General features: G+C 36.6%; 2 protein-coding genes across 10 annotated transcripts in view; both read left to right on the plus strand.

Annotated features, from left to right (window-relative positions):
• The window catches only part of PPP1R12A (protein phosphatase 1 regulatory subunit 12A), a 142,953-nt gene extending 139,462 nt beyond the window's left edge, over positions 1-3,491 (plus strand). For 5 of the 9 annotated variants that reach the window (XM_057740665.1, XM_057740663.1, XM_057740668.1 and 2 more), the window contains one exon: positions 1,090-3,491. In XM_057740665.1, coding sequence (XP_057596648.1) covers positions 1,090-1,176 — 87 coding nt within the window. In that variant the 3' untranslated portion in view covers positions 1,177-3,491. The remainder of the gene's footprint in view (positions 1-1,089) is intronic. The other 4 variants (XM_057740661.1, XM_057740662.1, XM_057740666.1 and 1 more) reach the window with 1 other exon arrangement.
• Positions 3,492-14,717: 11,226 nt separating this feature from the next.
• On the plus strand, positions 14,718-15,999 carry LOC130857049 (V-type proton ATPase subunit D-like). Its single transcript, XM_057742289.1, is given in 2 exon segments — positions 14,718-14,778; positions 14,781-15,999. Coding segments are annotated over 2 exon segments (741 nt in total). The 3' UTR covers positions 15,461-15,999.
• The last annotated feature ends 3,303 nt before the right edge of the window (positions 16,000-19,302 follow it).

Here is a 19,302-nt window from a genome sequence, read left to right on the forward strand (position 1 = left end):
ACCTTAGTTAATATTCACTTAGTTCTCTATTACAGAGATATCCTAACACATAAACTTCAGATTACTGTATTTTATATCCATATATTCTGAGCACAGGTAAGAATTGATTGGTTCCACAGAAAATTAAACTCCTCCAAAGATTTTGCTTAAGGTAGTTTTGCAAGTAGTTTTACTTTTATCTAATTTGATAACCTAGTACATTTTGAAAGCTGAGGAAAGAGACCTAAGTATCTTGGAAAGTATATTTTAATGTCCAAAATACAAGCTATTCCATTTCCTAGCAAATCTGGCAGAGCACAGGTGATTTAAATCATTCTTAGTAGAAAATCCAATTAACTTATAATAATTCCACCCCCTCCTGTAGTTTGTCTGTAAAACAAAAAATGGATTTGTTTTCAGGATGTATGGGTGTGTTTTTCTATTTACTCGAAATACTAGTTATTTTTTTCTATGTTCGGATATTTTCATAAATTCAGACATTACTTTGGCTTATAAATTATTTTATACTATTCTAATGATAGTAATAATTGCTTTGTTACCATTTAATTGAGTACTTTTCTTGGATCAGACACTGTACTAGGCACTTAAACTTAGTACAAGGTAAAATCATTTAAGGAATTTTAATAATTTAGAACAAGTCTGACTCCCTCAAAACTTCCCTAAATAGGCTGATTTTCTTGTGGAATGACAGTATAGTTTGAGGTCTGGCATAAATAAAGCAGAAGGCCTTAATTTAGGCCGGCAGGAACTCTTAAAGGAATTCCCTTTAAGAGACTATCCTAACGAAAACAGGCTTCCTTTCCTTGGCTGCTCTAATATGGTGTGCTTGTGAGTCATAATGTCAAGTGATTTAGTACATTTCAGTTGATAACTTTGGGAGAATAAACCTTTCATTTCATCATTTATTCAACTAATTAGCTTCACAAATGGGGGGGTCTTCTTGATATATGTTTTAGTCACTAGAAATATATATAACTGACAAAGCTTGTTTATGTGTCTTGTGATAAAAATATAACATTTATTAAGAATAATATTTTATTGAATCTTTTTATTGAATTAAAACTTTTTCTTCTGTTTTTCTTCTCATAGATGTTACCAGACCTAAAAGCAGACAACCAGAGGCTAAAGGATGAAAATGGGGCCTTGATCAGAGTTATAAGCAAACTTTCCAAATAAAAAAAGAAAAAGCAGCAAGTAATGGAATTGCACATATTAGTAACCCAGTGGACCATAATTGACAGTCACTGGAAGCCTGGGAAGAATCCTTGGAGACTGTCCTTTTGGATATCCTGCCAAATGCCCTCTTATCTAGGAGTTTTGTTTTGTTTTGTTTAATTTTCTGGTGATTTTTTTTTTCTTTGTATCAAGACCATTGTTTCATGTTAATGCAGCTGCTGAGAAGATTTTTTTTTTTTTTATGACTGAGAAAACTTGTTTACAGCTCCAGCATATAAGGAAAGTGTTCAAGGCCAGATATGCCTCAGATATTTAACCAGTAAGCCTTAGTTGTACATAAATACTTTAGTGTCAACAAAAACTCAGCTCTCACAGAAGACAGTTATTCAGCATTTTTTGATGTGCCACAGTTTCCAGTTTTTCAATATTTAATTTCTTTTTGCTTTACATCTAAGTTTCGGTTTGTATTTTTTCCTTCTAACTCTTCATGTGGCAGACTCTTCTGTTGTCTCACAGCTTTCTCATTTACAGAAAAGAACACTTGATCCTCTGAAATCTTTGTCATGTATTAGGCTAATGCTGTGTTGTCCCCCACCTGGAATTGAATTGCTTGGTGGAACATTCGCTTTCACTGTTTGTGCAATATGCATTTATTCCTTATATGAATGCTTTAAAGTCATTTGAGATTAGATTCCTTTAAGTCCTTTTTTCTGCCTTCATTGGTCACTTTTTTGTTTTTTGTTTTTTATTATTGTAGTGTAAGATGTTAGATTCTGTAATCTTCACATTCATTTTAGCAGGTACTGAGTGATGCTGTATATATAAATAAGTGTATTGTTTTGATTTTTAGACCACCACATGGCATGCTTGACTATTTTCTTATTTCAAATGTCTGTTAATGCAAAGTAGGCTACTCCGTAATAGTGTTAAAAACAAAATTTGCTAACAATGTGATATAAAGACTTTTAAAGTAACACATTATGTGGAGCCCTATCTTTACAAAAGTTTTCTACTGTAAAATGCTTTTACTTTTATTTGCAGTTTTCATTTGATAGTATTCAGCCATAATTAAAGTTGCATAAGATAATTGCTTCACATTTCACATACTTATATTTATCTGAGTGCTGTCTAAAACTGTTGTGCTAGCCAAAGTAATGCTATGAAATCATTTGCAGACTTAGCCCGTGAGTTCATGTTAAATGCACTGTTATTGCCATGTGAAGAGGCATTGACTTTGATACCACCATCATGTTCAGACCATTTTATACATTTCAGTGGCCTTTTTTTAAAAAAAGCAAAACCAAGTACATAGTGAAGATGGCTTTTATTTGGACAAATAGCTTTTATATTTTCATTAAACCATGCAAAAAGTACTATATCTTTCTGGCACATAACTGTCTCCTTAACCACTGAACAGTTCAGCCATTTGAATAAATTGTACATTGTAAAGCTTATAGTAGTTAATTGTATTATTGATTGTATTGTATACTATATTAAATGTGAATTTGTACCCCCTTCATTTTAAAAGGTCATTGTGTTCTACTGCCTATTTTGGATTACTTTGGGGTTGGGAAAGGGTGTTTTGGTATGCAGGATTTTAAGTCCTCTCTCTCTTGATTGGTTTTATGAAGATATAAGGTTATGCTCTTACTACCAAGCTCAGGATTCTTGATTTTTAAAGGTACAAGGATAGTTGTGGGAATTTTATTTTTGGTTATATTTGAACTGTATGAATGGTGGGTCTGAATATAGAGAATTTCCATGGTCTTATGTGGACGTAAAATATACAGATAATTGATCAGTTTGAGTGACTGCAACATGTTCTGGTTGCACAACAGTTAGGCATGCTAAGGATTGTATTTGTGGAGTTTGGATGCCTGTGAAGAATGATTAAATACATGTTTCTAATATTTTAGTGTTTTGTATTTAGGTTATTTATTCTTTGTATCTAAAACTGAACAGCTACTGTGCTATATTGATTTTATTGGTAGTATTGAGCAGACCTTGTTTCTGCATGAAACTAGTTGCAAAACCCACTATTTTGGAAATAAAAATGTATTTTGACATATACAAATAAAATGAATAAAACTATTTTAAATGTGTGAACTTACTGAAGACGTTTAAAACTTTGCTCTGAGATATTTAAATTCTGCATGGGTATTTTTTCACTTATTGCTTTACTTGGATTCCGATTGGAATAATTTTTGAAATTGTAATATTGTGTTAATTTGCACAACATTGTACATGCACATCTGTAAATGCAATCTTAATTGCAATATTTATGCAATCTGTGTATCAATTTGGACAAATGTTTATATATTTTACATAAAGCTGTCTGTGTGCAGAATCTGAGAACTAGTTTTTTTATGATAAGTGGGTAAAAAATAATGATAAAAGTGAGTTTCAAGATAGTAGCTTTGTAGCATAAGATTTCTTTTACCTGAACATTTTTTGGCTTCTGAATTAAACCTATGCTTTTTCTTAGTTGCAAACATAGGCTTGGGAATACATATATAAGATAATTTTCCATTGAAATGTAAAATAATAGATCATTTGCCAACCTAGATTTGTCCAAGGTTCAACCCCAGTCTCCTACACATCTGTAAGTGGGTAAGAGGCATTTCTGGTTTGGGAACTTTGGTAGAAGACTTGTAGTAAGCTTGTGTTTAACTAAATTAATATTAACAAGACTTTAATTCTCTTGTTTCTAATTCCAGTAGCTTCCCTGTGCATGCTCACAGAATGATAGATATTACTGTTGTGTCTGCTCCATACAAAAAAGAATTTCACATGCAAATACTTCAAGCCTGATGGAAAGATAGAATTGTCTAGGAGAGTATTCATATAAAAAGTAAAGTAGATATTCACTAATCCATTAGGCTACTTTATTCTTTTGCTTAAATTACCACATAGTCATTCCTGGCTAATCTGAAACAATCATGACTCCCAGGGTCAGCACTCACTGAGTGTTGTAAGAAGAAAATATCCAGAGGTCAAATTGTCTCCGAACTAGGACCATGTATTTCCCATAGGAAGTAACAGCCTTGTAGGTTGTCCTTCACTTTGTCATTATGAGCAGAATACAGAGCAAACTCTATTAACAGTTGTTAACAATCCATTAGCCATATCTTGCTAGAGGAAACCTTTGGTTGCAAAGATGAAAGCTGGCTGATAAGCAGTTTTTTCTGTGATGTTCCATGTTTTACACTGTGTGTGGTCTCTGTGTGTCTGAATATGCATGTTCAGCAGGGGTAACGTACATATAAGAACTGCTGTCCAAAAAGATTGTGTATAGAATGAAGGGTTTATTTTCCTGTTATATATCTCTGAATAGCTAAATACATTTCTTGACTTTCATTTTAGAAAGGTTCTCTGGGGTTATATGCTATGAAACAACAGAGTGCTTTCTCTCAGGTAAGTAACATAGTGTCATATTGCTGTTCCAAGTCCACAAAATGGTCAGATTACAAAGTAACAAATTTAAAAACATAGGAGGCAGAAATTTAAAATTCTATAATGTGACATAAAAATTCTATCATTACTATAATTTGAAATTTTATTATAAGTTTTCTAAAGTTTATTAGAAGTAAGCCTTTTTGAGCCAGGCTGTCCCAGCGTGTCACTGGTTAAATTTCAATAAATATATAGGTCAGAAAAATTAACTATATTTTAATTTTAAAAGGCTGAAGAGAAAAAAGGAAGTATGTGAAGAAATGAGCAATATTGGTAGATGTTGTCCTGAGTAATATTCAGCTTGTGGGGCCTGTACTTTGTCTTACAGGTCTATGACAGTGGGAGTGGGAAAGAGAAAGACTTAACCTTATCTCCCCTTCCCTACTATCAGTTATTCATACAGGTTTGTTTTGATACAAGTCTGTTTCAATAGGATATCTCATTTGATCCTTACTACAGACTGGGTAAATAAAGGTGAGAAATTATAGGTGAGAAAGCTGAGATGTACAGATTATTAACTGGGTCAACATTCCAAGCCTAGTACAAAGCAGAGCTCTTACTGAAACTTAGTGATGGTTGCCATTCATTGTTTTTCCCAAATCCTAATCCAGGACTTACCCTGTATATCACTTAGTTTGATGGTTTTACACTTTGAGGATGGTATTTCTTGGTGGTGTTTTTTCTTCCACATTCTTTCTTTAATCCCGCATTCTTGCCCGCCCCCCCCGCCCCCCCACACCCACTAAATTTTTCTCTCCTTAGGACTTATTATTACTAAACCATTTGCCCTATAATGGAATTTTTTAAAAGATTCATGCTTTTAATGCTCAAGCAGCTAGCTGATTTCCTGGTGCAAATTTGTAAAAGATTGTCATATACCTGCATGCAAAAGAACTTTTGCATCCTTCAGAAATAGATTTTTTTAATTGGCGATGGGTGCTTAATTCCCAGGAATCTTTCTTATTCCCAAGTAAGATAGGCAGCATTGTGGTTTTAGCTGCAAATTTTTCTCCCCCAGTGAAACCAATATATAAATTGGTGTGGAATACCAATATATAAAATAGACAAAATTTGTATTCACATTAACTCATAAATATGACCCCACCCCAAAGGAAAGCACAGTTGGCTCTCTGCATCTGCAGATCTAGAGGGCCAACTGTGCTATGCCAATTTATTTAAGAGACTTGAGTATCCATGGATTTTGGTATCCATGGCAGTCCTGGAACCAATCCCCCACAGATACTGGGGAACGCCTGTACTCAAAATACAGGTCTGTCTAAGATATGCAAGACAGTAGCATGACTCTCTCACTTATTACTATATAATTCTTAGGATCAGCACATTACTGAGCAGATGCACTTTATCTGTGCTTGCTTTTGTAATAAACGTGCTAAACGTGCTCTAGCAGTATACTAGTGCATGTGAGTATGTTATGACCTAAAGAAAATCAAGACCAAGTACAGGACAGAAGAAGCTCCACACAAAAATGAGATAACTTGACAATATAACTTAGTGTATGTGTGCTCTCCAATGTTTTACAATTTGACGTGTCTAAGTATTGTTTTTATAAATTTGAGGAAAGCATTTAAGCAAACAATTTGAATCAAAATTTTGTTGGATCCATAGAATACCTTTGGAAAACCTATAGGGTACTGATTTTTTAAACACTGGACAGGGTAGAAGGAACTTTGTGTTCAGTCAGATCTTGTAAATCTCTTTATAATTGTGTGACATTGGTCAAATTATCCATTTGGGCTCTATTTTTTCAAGTAAATGACATATTTGTGTAAAGTGCCTTGAACAAGTCTTTGAGCTTAGTGGATTGATGCCCAAGAAATGTAATTATTATATGTTATTACTTTGAAGAAATGTTAATAATTTGTGACTTTTAAAAATACTAATTTAATAGAATGTAACTTACTTTTGCTAGGATCATTTGATAAATGTTGATAGCATGTTCCCAAAGAATCTTTTAATGTTTAAAAAATTTTAATAGGTTATTTCTTAAAATATATTAAAGCAAAATTTTGGAATAATTTACCCAATTAACCATAAACACCTATTTTTTTTACTCTGGGATCAGTAAGGGAGAAAGAAATGAGGTGGATTTCAGAGGACCTCCTTCAGCCATTGGAAAGAAGGAAAAAGTACACCTCTGTAACCATGCCACATCTGTCCTAGCAGATTCCAGGAACACTGACTGCTCATGTGAATGTAATCCATCTGTGGACCCCCGTTCCTGTTATCCAAAGGGGGGGAACTGTCAAGGAGTTTACAGATGTGCCACACAAAAATGTGTCTGCCAAAGAAGAGGCAGGTGGTAAGTATGGGCTAGTTTTTACTATTTAATGTTCATTGCTACTCCATATTTCTTGTTTTCATTAACATTCATAGTTGTTGGAATGTCAGGATTGTCACTACTTTTGGATGCTTTTAAAGTTTACATAACACTTCTCAGAAAATATCCTGAGGTCCTCTGGGGCATTTATCAGCCTACAGCTCAGACTGTTGCATAATGATCTTCTGTGAGAGTTGTATAATCTCATCTATTCTTTTTGTCTGAAATTTAGAGTCCTTCACATCTCATTCTTACTCCATGCTAGACTGCACCTCTGATGTCTAGTACTTCCTTCACTGTAACTAGTAGTAGGAAAACCAGAGAGGAAGGGAGCTAAATTTTAGTGTTTTCTATATTCCAGACCCTATACGTACCTTGGTTTTCTGGTTTTAAATTCTTTTTAATCTGTTTCTTCTGTTTTACTGTACTACGAGCTCCGTGAAAGGACAAAGTTTTTTTCATCTTTGTTCTCAGTAGTTAGTATAGTGCCTGGTACATAGTAGGTGTTTACTTGATGTTTTTAAAAGGAAAGAGTAAATGTGAGTAATTGTGATACACATATTTTGTGGAGGAAAAATCTTGACTGGCATCTAGGTTTTTAAGAAAGCTTTGTAAGATGTTAAATACAAGCATTCTGATTCCTGCAGACTTTGTCTCAGTCATTCAACATGTTCTGCTTCCTGCTTCCATGCCAGACTGCCCTACAGGGTAAGAACACACCGGGAGGCAAACAAACAACGATAAATCCCTTGTGGCGCTTACATTTAAGGAGTGGGAAGATTGAAAATAAGCAGTTATACTATATTAGAAGATAGTTGGTACTGTGGAAAAAATAGAGCAAGATAAGAGATTTCAGGAATGAGGGAGTCAGAGAAGGCCTCACCTAGAAGGTAACATTTGAGCCAAAATTGAAAGAAAGGGAGGGCAGAAACTGGGCAGGTGTTTCGGAGAAGAGCCATATCCAGGCAGAGGGAGCCCCATAAGCAGAGGCCTTGAGGGGCAGATGTTCTGCAGTGTTTTGACAAACAGGAAGGCTAATGTGGTTATATAACCAAGTGAGCAGCAAGTAGAGTAGTAGGAGAGAATGTCAGAAAGTCAAGTCGGAGAGGCAACTGAGAGCTGGATTAGGGACTTGTTTAGACCTATATTGACCACATGCTGTGCACTAGACTCCCTCCTTCAAGAACTTTACTATCTTTGTTCATGCTCTTTTCCCAAGAATATTTTGTAGCTCTTTATAATAAAAGCCACATATCCTGTAGCTTAAAGTCACTTTTTACAAGAGGTAAGAATTGGATTATAAATTGAGGAGAATAATTATACTAGAAAACCTAGGCTAAGTTTCCTAAGGGGAAACTTATTCAATTAAATGTAAAACATTCGCTAAAACTCCTTGACGACCAGTTGGAAATGGAAAAATGGATTATTACAAACATCATTACTATGTAAAAGAAGGACATGAGTTCATTGGGCAAAAATAAACATTTTGGATTACTTCTCAGGAAGGAATTTTCTCATTGGTTTTACAGTTGGTGTATGTACCTAATGTACATTGTCCTCATTTGTCTCTACTTTTGGGGGTAGTATTTCTCATCAGATGGTCATTTCTTATTTCTGCTTTCAAAAGCAAAATCTCGAATATAAGATGTGCTTCCACAAATGTTATGACATAGTTGCAAGAGAGATCAAAGTACTATAACACAAGTGTGTAGTATTCACTATCCTTCTTGTCCTAGGAATGTTCCAGGACTGGTTAGCTTAATCATTCCCCTACAACAGTGTTTCTCAAACTTGAATCACCTGGAGAGGTTGTTCAGCTACAGCCTGTAGGTTTCTGTTGACCTTAAAAAAGCAACAAAAAAATGTACAACATGAGAGTTGCAAGTTAAATTTTATTTGGGGCAAATGAGGATGTCAAGACTAGGGAGTGGGTCTCTTAAGGCAGAAATCTGATTTCCATATGCTTCATTAAACATGTTACGTAAGAGGATTCATCACGTATGAAAACACAGCCTTCAGTTTGAATTATGGCACAGATGCCTCCTTGAGATGCTGTAAGGATGTCAAGGGCCATGTGGTTTTATAGTACCACTTTTCTCATCATAGAGACCTCAGAACTTAATAAGCTAATAGCCTGGTTACTATCATTTAAAGCCTGTTGAGTGAATTTTGTTAAGGCGTCAATATGGACGATTATATCCTCCAATCCTGTTGAAGGCACAAGAATAGCTGCTAAATGGTCATACTAGTGGAATACAGATCTCTTGACCCATCAGGCTGGTACCAATGGTAGATTAGCTGAGGTCATCTCTAATTTGTTACATATGTGACCTTGAGTCCATGGGAATCCTAGGGTACATCTTCCTATCCAACCCGGTGGAATCCAAGGCCAAAAATTAGTACCACAAGTCCAGTGAGTTCCGTTAGGTGCAATCCAGTGAATCTTGGTCATCTGACTCAGTCAGTTCCATACCCATCACTGTCTCTAAGAGTAATAATTTGTAGGCATTGTTCACAAGGCACCCAACCTAATTTCCTGATGTTACTAGGCTGATCATCCTTAGTATGATTTAATTATTCCCAACATAGAGAAGCTTTTAAAATTAAATGATCATAGCCTGGTGTTAACCACATAAATCCACCGCCTAATTGTGGGAGCTTTCCTTTTAATAGATAAGAGGTGATAGTTTTTGTTTGAGACTTAGCTTGTAGCTCTGATTGAGCCTGAGTGACTCCAAAAGAAAATTGGAATTTATGGCCAGGGTCAGAGCAGGTATTAATTGGCCAGGTGAGAGGATCCCATCTAGTAATATCATCAGTAGCATGAACAGGACTGAACTTTCTTCTAAAATAAATTTCCTAAGGGCTATCCAGTCAGAGTCTTGGAGGGGAGAATCCACCAAGGTAACCCAGAAGTACTAGACACAGGCAATTGTCCACAAACCCAATGATTGGATTGACTTTTGAAATTAGCATAGGATCATGCCCATGATACAAAAACATTTGATTCATATGCAAGGGTCCAAGAGGTCAGGAAAACATTGTAAATGATCATACAAGTCAGGTCCAGCATCCTGGGTAAGCTGTCTACTTCTGATGTCGTCTTCCTTTTGTCTTGGTATGAGTGTAGTTTCTCCTCTGTTTGAACATTGTTTTAAGGTGATTTTGAGGTCAGCCATCCTCACTATAGGCCAGTCCAGTGCAGGGGTCATTTGTGAGTGAAAGTTGATTCAAGAGTCAATACCCTGCAGTTTCACTGGGCATGAGATAGTTAAGAGTACCAGATAAGGGTCCTTCCATCCAGGTTGGAGATAGTCCTTTAAATTATGTCTTTTCCAGTATGCATAATCCCCTGGTTGTAGGTTGTGGGGGGTGTGATCTTCATCCAAAAATAGATTACTGAGATAAGCTCAGAAACAAACAGAGTGTTCTTTAATAATTTAATTAAACTTTACATTAACGTAACAGCAAAGAACTATATGGGAGGTAAGTCTTACAGATCTCCATTAACAAAACTGGGATTTAACATTAATGGAAACAATCTTTTCCTCTCTAAAATTACCCTCTTCTCTACTAACTGTAACCAAAGAAAGACTTTAATTTTTTTGCAAAATAAGTCTGGTCTCATTAACTTGGCCTGATGCTTTACATAGCTATCATTGATCATATACACTTTTTGCTTGCTGAAACTTTTACAAGGAGTCCCAGACTGGACTTCTAAAAGACTCTCAGGGCTAGAAAAGTCATGCCAAGGGCTTTTCACAGATTTTGCCTAACAGATCTAGGTGAATTCCTCCCTTTTCAAGGTCCCCAAAATACCTCGAGTTTTCTATACCTGTTAGTGAGGTAGCCTTTCTAATTTATCTGAAAAAGCTGCTGGGAACCTAAGAGTTTCTAATCTCTGGAGGGAGCAGATAGAAAAGATAAATGTTTCAATTCTGCTTACAAAAGTATAATTTACCAAATTTCTGTAAGTCAAAGTCCAAGCTCACTCTGCTTGCCACATGACAGGCCAGTGAATTGGAGATGAGGTGTTGAGGCAAGGAATATGACTTTATTTGGAAAGCTGGCAGACTGAGAAGATGGCAGGCTAGTGTCTCCAAAAAACCATCCTATGGGGTCTGGATGCCAGTTTCTTTTATAGAATCGTAAGGAGAGGCATGGGGAAGTAAAGTAAGAAGAGCTATCTGTCCTGCAAAACATCTCCTGGAATGACTAGCCTTGGGGAGGGGATGTGTTAATATTTTCTTTTCTGCAGCCATTCACAGGTGGGCAGGGTTCTCTGAGGCATGCCATTAGGTATGATTACAATAACAGAAGCAATGAAAAGCAAAGGTTAAAGTCAAAGAAACAGATCCAACATGGGGTCTGATTTAGCTCTTCCCTGTTACAATTACTAGTTTGAGGGGAAGGTTTTCCTTACACCTGGAAAACACAGATTTAAACTAGTAATTTTTCAGATGGAAACCAGAAAAATTACAACCATATTCATCAGTTCACTCAGTCCTATGTAACTAATCCTTTTTGTTAACAGCTTTATGAAGCCATCAGTTTTTCATTTACATTCTTCAGTTTCTTACCCAGTTCAGCACTATGGTCTGAAAGTTAGGAACGTGTATTTATCCAAAAGTCCTTTCTATAAATCTTCTTGAAGAGGAGGCATTTTTGCAAAGGCATTAGAGTGAAACTGTAACTGGCTATAATAACAAAAGACTTAAGAAGGCATGTTTAAATCTGATTACAATGCAATTGACAAAGAAACTTGGTTACTGCTGTGACATACAACACTTTAAGATGGTAACTAGAATTATGACTGATAACATTTTACCAGGACATATCAGATGTTTATAAAGTCCATATAATTTCTAGAATGTCTATATTAGTAACACTTACCATTCAATATAACCTAAGAAGATTTATTATTCATTTGACAATACTTCCCATGTAACCTAACATACCAAATGAACCTAGTTTATATTTCTCTTTGGGTTGTTTCAAGGGCCCTTTGAAGCATCCCAAAGTTAGCTAGAGGTCAAAAGGACTTCATTAGAATTTGATTTAGGAAGTTTTGTCCAAAAAATATCAAAAAGGGTTTAGAACACGCAGTCAGATAGGATAACAGGTCACTGTGAGACAGTGGTTATACACTTAGCCAAAGTAACAACAAAAGATTTCAAAGGCAAATACAGAACAGATCACTTAAAAGGCAAAGAAACTTGAAATCTGTTATCAAAGGCAGTTCAACATTTTAAGAGATTGTCCTCTTGAGAGAGAGAAAAGCCAAATTCAAGTTTTGCACCTGCTAGAATTTTAAAATTCATTTACTCAATTAAATTTATTGTAACCTTAGTCAATCCTGACCATGCACAAAACTCTTTTCTTGGGGTCCACTTTCCACAAACACTTTTCTCACTTTTTATAACCATCATTTTATTTTCCCATTCAGAAACCTGTAAGTCAGACCTACTTCCATTTCCCTTAATAAAATATAATTCCATTCCTCATACCCTCTTTACTGCAAACATACATCCTACTTCCCTACTGTTTACTGAAATGTTTTCTTTTGATATTTTCTAAAAACATTTGCTTTCTTTAGAGAACATAGCACCAAACATATTCATTAATAGTCCTAAGTGCCTTTTGTATCTCTGTAAAAGAAAGCCAATGTTCAGTAATTAATGTTTCAGAATCTTATTTTATTTGGAAATGACTTAGCTATTCAATAAGCTTCCATCACTTAACTTAGCACGACTCTAGAATTTCAAGTTACCAGAATCTGGAGAGACTATTTTAGATAGATATTCCTAAAGCATAGTTATTCTTCATAGAGTTTATCTAAAAGCTCTTACCTCATTTACATTTTCCTTCCTTAGAAGTTTCTTCACATCAGGTTACTTTCCTTGCTGACAAATTTGTAACAGATATAGCTAGATTTTATTTAGCTTATATTACACCTAGGCACAATAGAAGTATTATACTTAATGTTGATGACTCAAACATGTCTATATTAATCAAGCCAACAAGCTTAAGCCACCTTCAATACCAAATATCAATTTAGTACTGAGTATTTTCCAGATGACATGGACCCGAAATTCATTCTGGCCAAATTATTTTCTACTTCTGAGTATTTATATAAGCACTTAACTTTTTAAAACCAATTAAGTAGAGCTCTTTTATGAATTCTTTTTTGGCAATACCATACACCTACAACACACATATAGATACACATGAACACACAGGCAAACAGAGGCGTCATAGTTCCCATTCCAAAATTTCAGCACTGAATCAGGTACAGCATAAAAGCCATCAGTTACAAGGGGTTGGGTTTAAATTGGGCTTCTGGCAGATGGAAAAAATCAAGGTCACCTATCTAGATGGCTAAACCCTTTTTACTAGTGTTTACAGAAAAGACACTTAGGATTTCTGTTTATCCTTTACAAGTCAAGTTCTAAATTATTTTACCCTCTTTTTTTAAATTTGCATTTAAAAAGATAGCAGAGATAAGGGTTCCTGAGATGACCAGATAGGACATTTGCATCTCAAAAGTACAAGCAAGTTCCTCCTAGAATGACTTTGTTTTCCCTTTGTTTAATATTTACAAGCCTCTTAAGATAAATAGGGAAGGTTTGGGGAGTGGTAAAAAGATTGGTGGGTTTTGGATTATTTTTGGAGCCACATGTCTGTATTAATAAGATCAACAAACAAACATTAATACCAGGTATTTATTTGATACTGAATATTTCCCATTTCAGTGAACCTGAAATTTAGCTTAATTTCTCTTGTGCTTAGAATTGTTTGATTTGTAAGCACCTATTTTTCCTTAAGCCAATGAAATAGAGCTCATTTACAAATTAATCTCAGCAACAATATCCAGACAGACACACATTGAGACATACATATATCCAGACAAATATGAGAGATCTTAAAGCTTCATTTTCCAAACTTAGTCATGAGTCAGATATCACAATATAATAACTCACTAGTTTATAAACAGTTGGAATAAGAAAAAATTTTTAAGCTCTTCCTTTTTTTTTTTTTAAGTCTTAGGAATTTGAGATGGTCTAGATAAGTGTTCCTGAGAGCCAGGATCTCAAGGTACAGGAAGAGAAAAGCATGTTCTCTGTCGACTTAAAAAAAATGCACTATGTGACAGTTGCGAGTTGAGTTTATTTGGGGCAAAATGAGGACTGCAGCCCAGGAGACAGCATCCCAGATAGCTGTGAGAAACTGTTCCAAAGAGGCGGGGCGGGGGGGAAGATTAGTATATATGTACTCTTGGTAAAGGAGGAGTACATGCAGTCAAATACATTTTTTTGTAGTGGGTTTCTGCTAGTCACGAGGAGCAGACGTCACCATGTAGGGATTTAGTGCTTTTCTAGATATGAGGAGATGCAAGGGTTGGGTTCATAAAATCAGCTCCTGAAAATATCCAACTATCTGAAGACCTGTTTTGCCCATCCTCCAAAGCACAGAGTGCCTCATTCTTGGTCTCCACCCTGAATTCCCTTCAGGGGATGTGGAAGGTCAGTTGCTACAGCAGCACAAAGTGATTTAACTGTACAGGCAGATGGCAAGTTCCAATTTATATTGACATCTCCTAGTAGGACTTGTTCCTCAGGGTCAGAATTCTGAAGAGATATGTTTTGTTTTTCCTTAAAGCTAGCTTTCCCAAGAGAAAGACTCAGTGGCTGGGGTTGTTGCAGCCACGATTACCCAAGCCAGGGACCCAAGCTGAACAGTCATCATCAGAATGTCGGGCAAAGACCGAATTGAAATCTTTCCCTCGCATATGGCACAGACCATCATGAAGGCTCTGTAAAAGGAGCACAGACAGGTCAAAACCTCCTGAAGAAAAAATCTAATGCCTTAACTCTTCGATTTCGACAGATCCTTAAGAAGATAATAGAGACTAAAATGTTGATGGGTGAAGTGATGAGAGAAGCTGCCTTTTCACTTGCTGAGGCCAAGTTCACAGCAGGGGATTTCAGCACCACAGTTATCCAAAATGTGAGTAAAGCCCAAGTGAAGATTAGAGCAAAGAAAGATAATGTAGCAGGTGTTACTTTGCCAGTATTTGAACATTACCATGAAGGAACTGACAGTTATGAACTGACTGGTTTAGCCAGAGGTGGGGAAGAGTTGGCTAAACTGAAGAGGAATTATGCCAAGGCAGTGGAACTACTGGTGGAACAAGCTTCACTGCAGACATCCTTTGTTACTTTGGATGAAGCTATTAAGATAACCAACAGGCGTGTAAATGCCACTGAACATGTCATCATTCCCCGGATTGAACGTATTCTTGCTTATATCATCACAGAGCTGGATGAGAGAGAGCGAGAAGAGTTCTATAGGTTAAAGAAAATACAGGAGAAGAAAAAGATTCTCAAGGAAAAGTCTGAGAAGGACTTGGAGCAACAGAGGGCAGCTGGAGAGGTGATGGAGCCTGCTAATCTTCTGGCTGAAGAGAAGGATGAGGATCTTCTGTTTGAATAGTCTTTCCTGCTTTGGTTCTTTCAGAAGGCCTAACATGGCACCATTTTAATTCATGGTGTGTAGGCTTGATATGTGTGGCTATTTATTTTTTGGCCTAAGAATTTCAACAGTTGTAAAGTTTCCCTGGATGTCCATTTATGGGATTACCTTTGCAGAATCATAATTTAGCAACCATTTATCACCAATGAGATTTCTAGAACCTGCCCAGAAACGTGTATAATATATTCTGCAGAAGTGTCACCCTACTCCACTTATATGTCTGTTGCAAGTGATCTGCTTACCAAACATATTAAGAAATTCCCCTTAGGAAACAGCAGTGGTCTCAGGCCAACACATGTAGGCCAGCTACTGTTGGAGCACCCTTTGTTCCTACCTACTTGCACACCATTGAGATTGCTGCAGCCATCCTTGTGTTAGTTACTGTGGGACTCCTCTCAAGCTTTATGAAAACCTTCACTTATTCTTCCTTGAATGACAGGTCTCTGTCTTGTCTGTCATGGGAAAAGTTCTGCCAATTCAAATGTGACTGTGGTATATAACAATAAAATAATTTAAAAATGAAAAAAAAAAAAAAAAAAAGCTAGCTTTCCCTACTGGTTGGGAATTAAATGGGGGTCAGTTAACCTTCTACTGGCATTGTGTACTTAATTGGTGCAATTGAAGGTTCATAATTTTCATAGATACCCCCCTTTTTTTTTAATGATTTTGAAAAGTTGGTCTGATATAGTTTCAAGTAATTAATTGTTGGTTTCGTGCAAAGAAGTTATTCTATGGTTTCCTTTTAGAAGCTTCTAAATGCCAAAGCAAACATTCCATTCAGTCTGATCTTATGGCTGGCCTTTTTTTTTTTTCTTTTTCCTAACATGTGCACAAAAATATTTTTTAGAATATCAAAAGAACACCAAAAATATTTTTTAGAATATCAAAAGAACACCAAAAGAACACCAATTTAGAATATCAAAAGAACACCAATTTTAGGTTGAGATCTCCTTTAGTATAAGTTCCCCAATTAACTAGGTACTTGCAAGTATAAGTTTTGTACATACATAAACCTGGCTGAGGTGTTAGTCAGAGGCTGGCTTTCTGATGCCCCTTATTTCTGTGTTTAAGAGGCTCTATTTCCCATTGTAAACTTGAATTTGTCCGGGATAAAAAACACTAGTACTTTTATCCCAACAAATTTTATTAAGGCAACCAAATTGAGGAAGAGTATCAGATCTGCCTCTTACCTAACCACTCAGCCAAGACCCTCAGTCTCCTACAACTGAGCAAACCCTGGTATCTTTCAACCAGGCACCACCCAGTATCTTTCACCTGGGTGTGTATTCCCCTGGTATCTTTTAACCAGCCCCACCCCCCACCCCCAGGATCTTTCACCTGGATGGGTGTTCCCCTGGTATCTTTCAACTGGGAGGAGGCAAGTACCTGCTACACCACCAAATGAAACTCAGGATCATCAACCCATATGGGAGATCCCAGATCCAGGAGAGACTTACCCAAATTCATCTGGACTCTCTGAGGAGGCGGATGAGTGCAAGGGGCCTGTACTAGTACCAAGACTCTGGTTCCTCTAGAATTCAGGTGAAGGAGAGAAGTCCACTCTGGGTCCCTTCATGGTTGCCATTACTATTGACCTAAAAAAAAAAAAAAAAATGAGAGTTGTGAGTTAAGTTTTATTTGAGGCAAAATGAGGACTGCAGCACAGGAGACAGCATTTCAGGTAGCTCTGAGAAACTTCTCCAGAGAGGTAGGGGGAAGGTCAGTATATATTGCATGTACTCCTCCTTGGGAGGAGTACATGCAATCAAACACATATTTTTATAGAGGGTTTCTCCTAGTCACAAGGAGCAGACATCACCATGAAGGGATTTAGTGCTTTTCTAGATTTGAGGAGATGCAAAGATTGGCTCACAAAATCAGCTCCAGAAAACATCTAGCTATCTAAAGATCTGTTCTGCCCGTTTTTCCAAAGAACAGCGTGCCTCATTCCTGATCTCCACCCTAAATCCCCTTCAGGGCATGTTGAAGGTCAGCAGCTACAGCAGCACGTGTGATTTAATCCTTGTAGAGGTAGATGGCAAGTGCCTATGGCAAGTGCCAATTTTTAGTTGACATTTCAAATCTAGATCACCTGGGCTGAAATGGAATGAAATGTAAAAAAAAAAAAAAAATCTGAAAGACCACACAGTGGAGAATGAAAAGGATTATCAACGGGGGAGTGAGGAATCTCTAGCTATGTTGGGAGCATATTGCTGGTTCCACTCAGTCTGAAAAATACTAGGGAAGATTTTACTTTTACTCTTGAAACTAGAATGGGGAGGTTCATCATCTCATAAAATTAATCTGAGGTGGAGCAGATTCACCTCAAAGGAAGAAAGCATCACTCTAATGGAGCCCTACAAAAAGAATCCAACAAGAGTTTTTTGTTTGAGGGAAGATAGGGTTACACTATAAAATGAGTTCATTCAGTGCTTATCAAGTAAAAGTGAGGTTTCTGTCCATCAGCAGGCAAGGTACAAGATCACTGAGAAAACTCCATTCCTGAGACCAGAGATACAGGGTCTGGCTGAGTCTGAGGCTGAAGCAGGACTACAGAACACTCTTCTAGCCTCTCACTGCCCAGCCCACCCCCCAGCAAGCACCAAATAAGTACCAGGTAACAAGCAACAGAAGTGTATGGTGGGGGAAGGTGCAAGAGCAGGGAGAGACCACTTGTGAGGAACAAACTAATAGAGAACACTTAAGGTGGAAGCAGAACATTAGAAAAAGTCTCTAGTGGACCAATTCTTACCCTAACCACATGGTAAGTCCAGCGAAATTTAAAACCAATGGTAAATGTAGCAACAACAAAAGACAAACCCAGCTCAATTCCTAACTATATTGACTCAACCCTGTGCAGGCCTAGCAGAAGAGGTGTCATACCCAGTAATAAATACTGTGTACCTCAATCTCTACTGTTCTACACATTATATGCAGCAAGCCATCAATAAGGACATGATAGAGAAAAGCAAAGAAGCTCTTCCAAACCGATTGTCAAGAGACAAAGCAATCAGAACCAGATTTAGAGATCACATGAATACTGGAACTACCTGATAAGAAATCTAAAATCATTATGAGAAAAAAAAATAAAAATAAGTAAAAATATTATGAGTAACATGTTAACATTTAGTGGGAAAGGTAAGGAACAGGAATGAACAGACAAGGAAATTCAGCAGATATAGAAGCTATAAGAGAGACTTCCCTAGTGGTGGAATGGTTAAGACTCTGTGCTCCCACTGCAGGGGGCCCAGATTCCATCCCTAGTCAGGGAACTAAGATCCTACATGCCTCACAACATGGCAAAAAAAAAAAAAAAAAGGAAATGGTAGAATAAAAAATTGTAAATTGTAAGAATGTGTGCTACAGACACAGCCAAGGAAAGAAAGAATGAAGTTGATGATAGGGAAAATAGAAATTATACAAACTGAAGCTCAAAAAGAAAATAAAACAGAAACAAAACTCAAAAGATGTGGAACAATATCATGTGGTCTAACATACGTGTAATTTGAATCCCAGAAGGAGAGAGAAAATGAGACAGAAGAAATATTTGAAGAGAGAAGATAGTAGTTGAGAATTTCCCAAAAATGATGAAATATATCAAACCACAGTTGCAAAAAGCTCAGAGAATGCCAAGGAGGATTTAAAAAACAACAAAAATTGATACACTATATTCAAACTGCTGAAAAGCCAAAGTTACAGAGAAAACCTTGTAGACAAAGGGGAAAAAAGCATTATATACAGAATCTGTGCAAGCCAAACAACAGTAGAGTGATGTCTTTAAAGTGCTAAAAGAAAAAAACTGA

The sequence above is a fragment of the Hippopotamus amphibius genome, chromosome 7 (assembly GCF_030028045.1).
Source record: "Hippopotamus amphibius kiboko isolate mHipAmp2 chromosome 7, mHipAmp2.hap2, whole genome shotgun sequence".
Classification (NCBI taxonomy): domain Eukaryota; kingdom Metazoa; phylum Chordata; class Mammalia; order Artiodactyla; family Hippopotamidae; genus Hippopotamus; species Hippopotamus amphibius.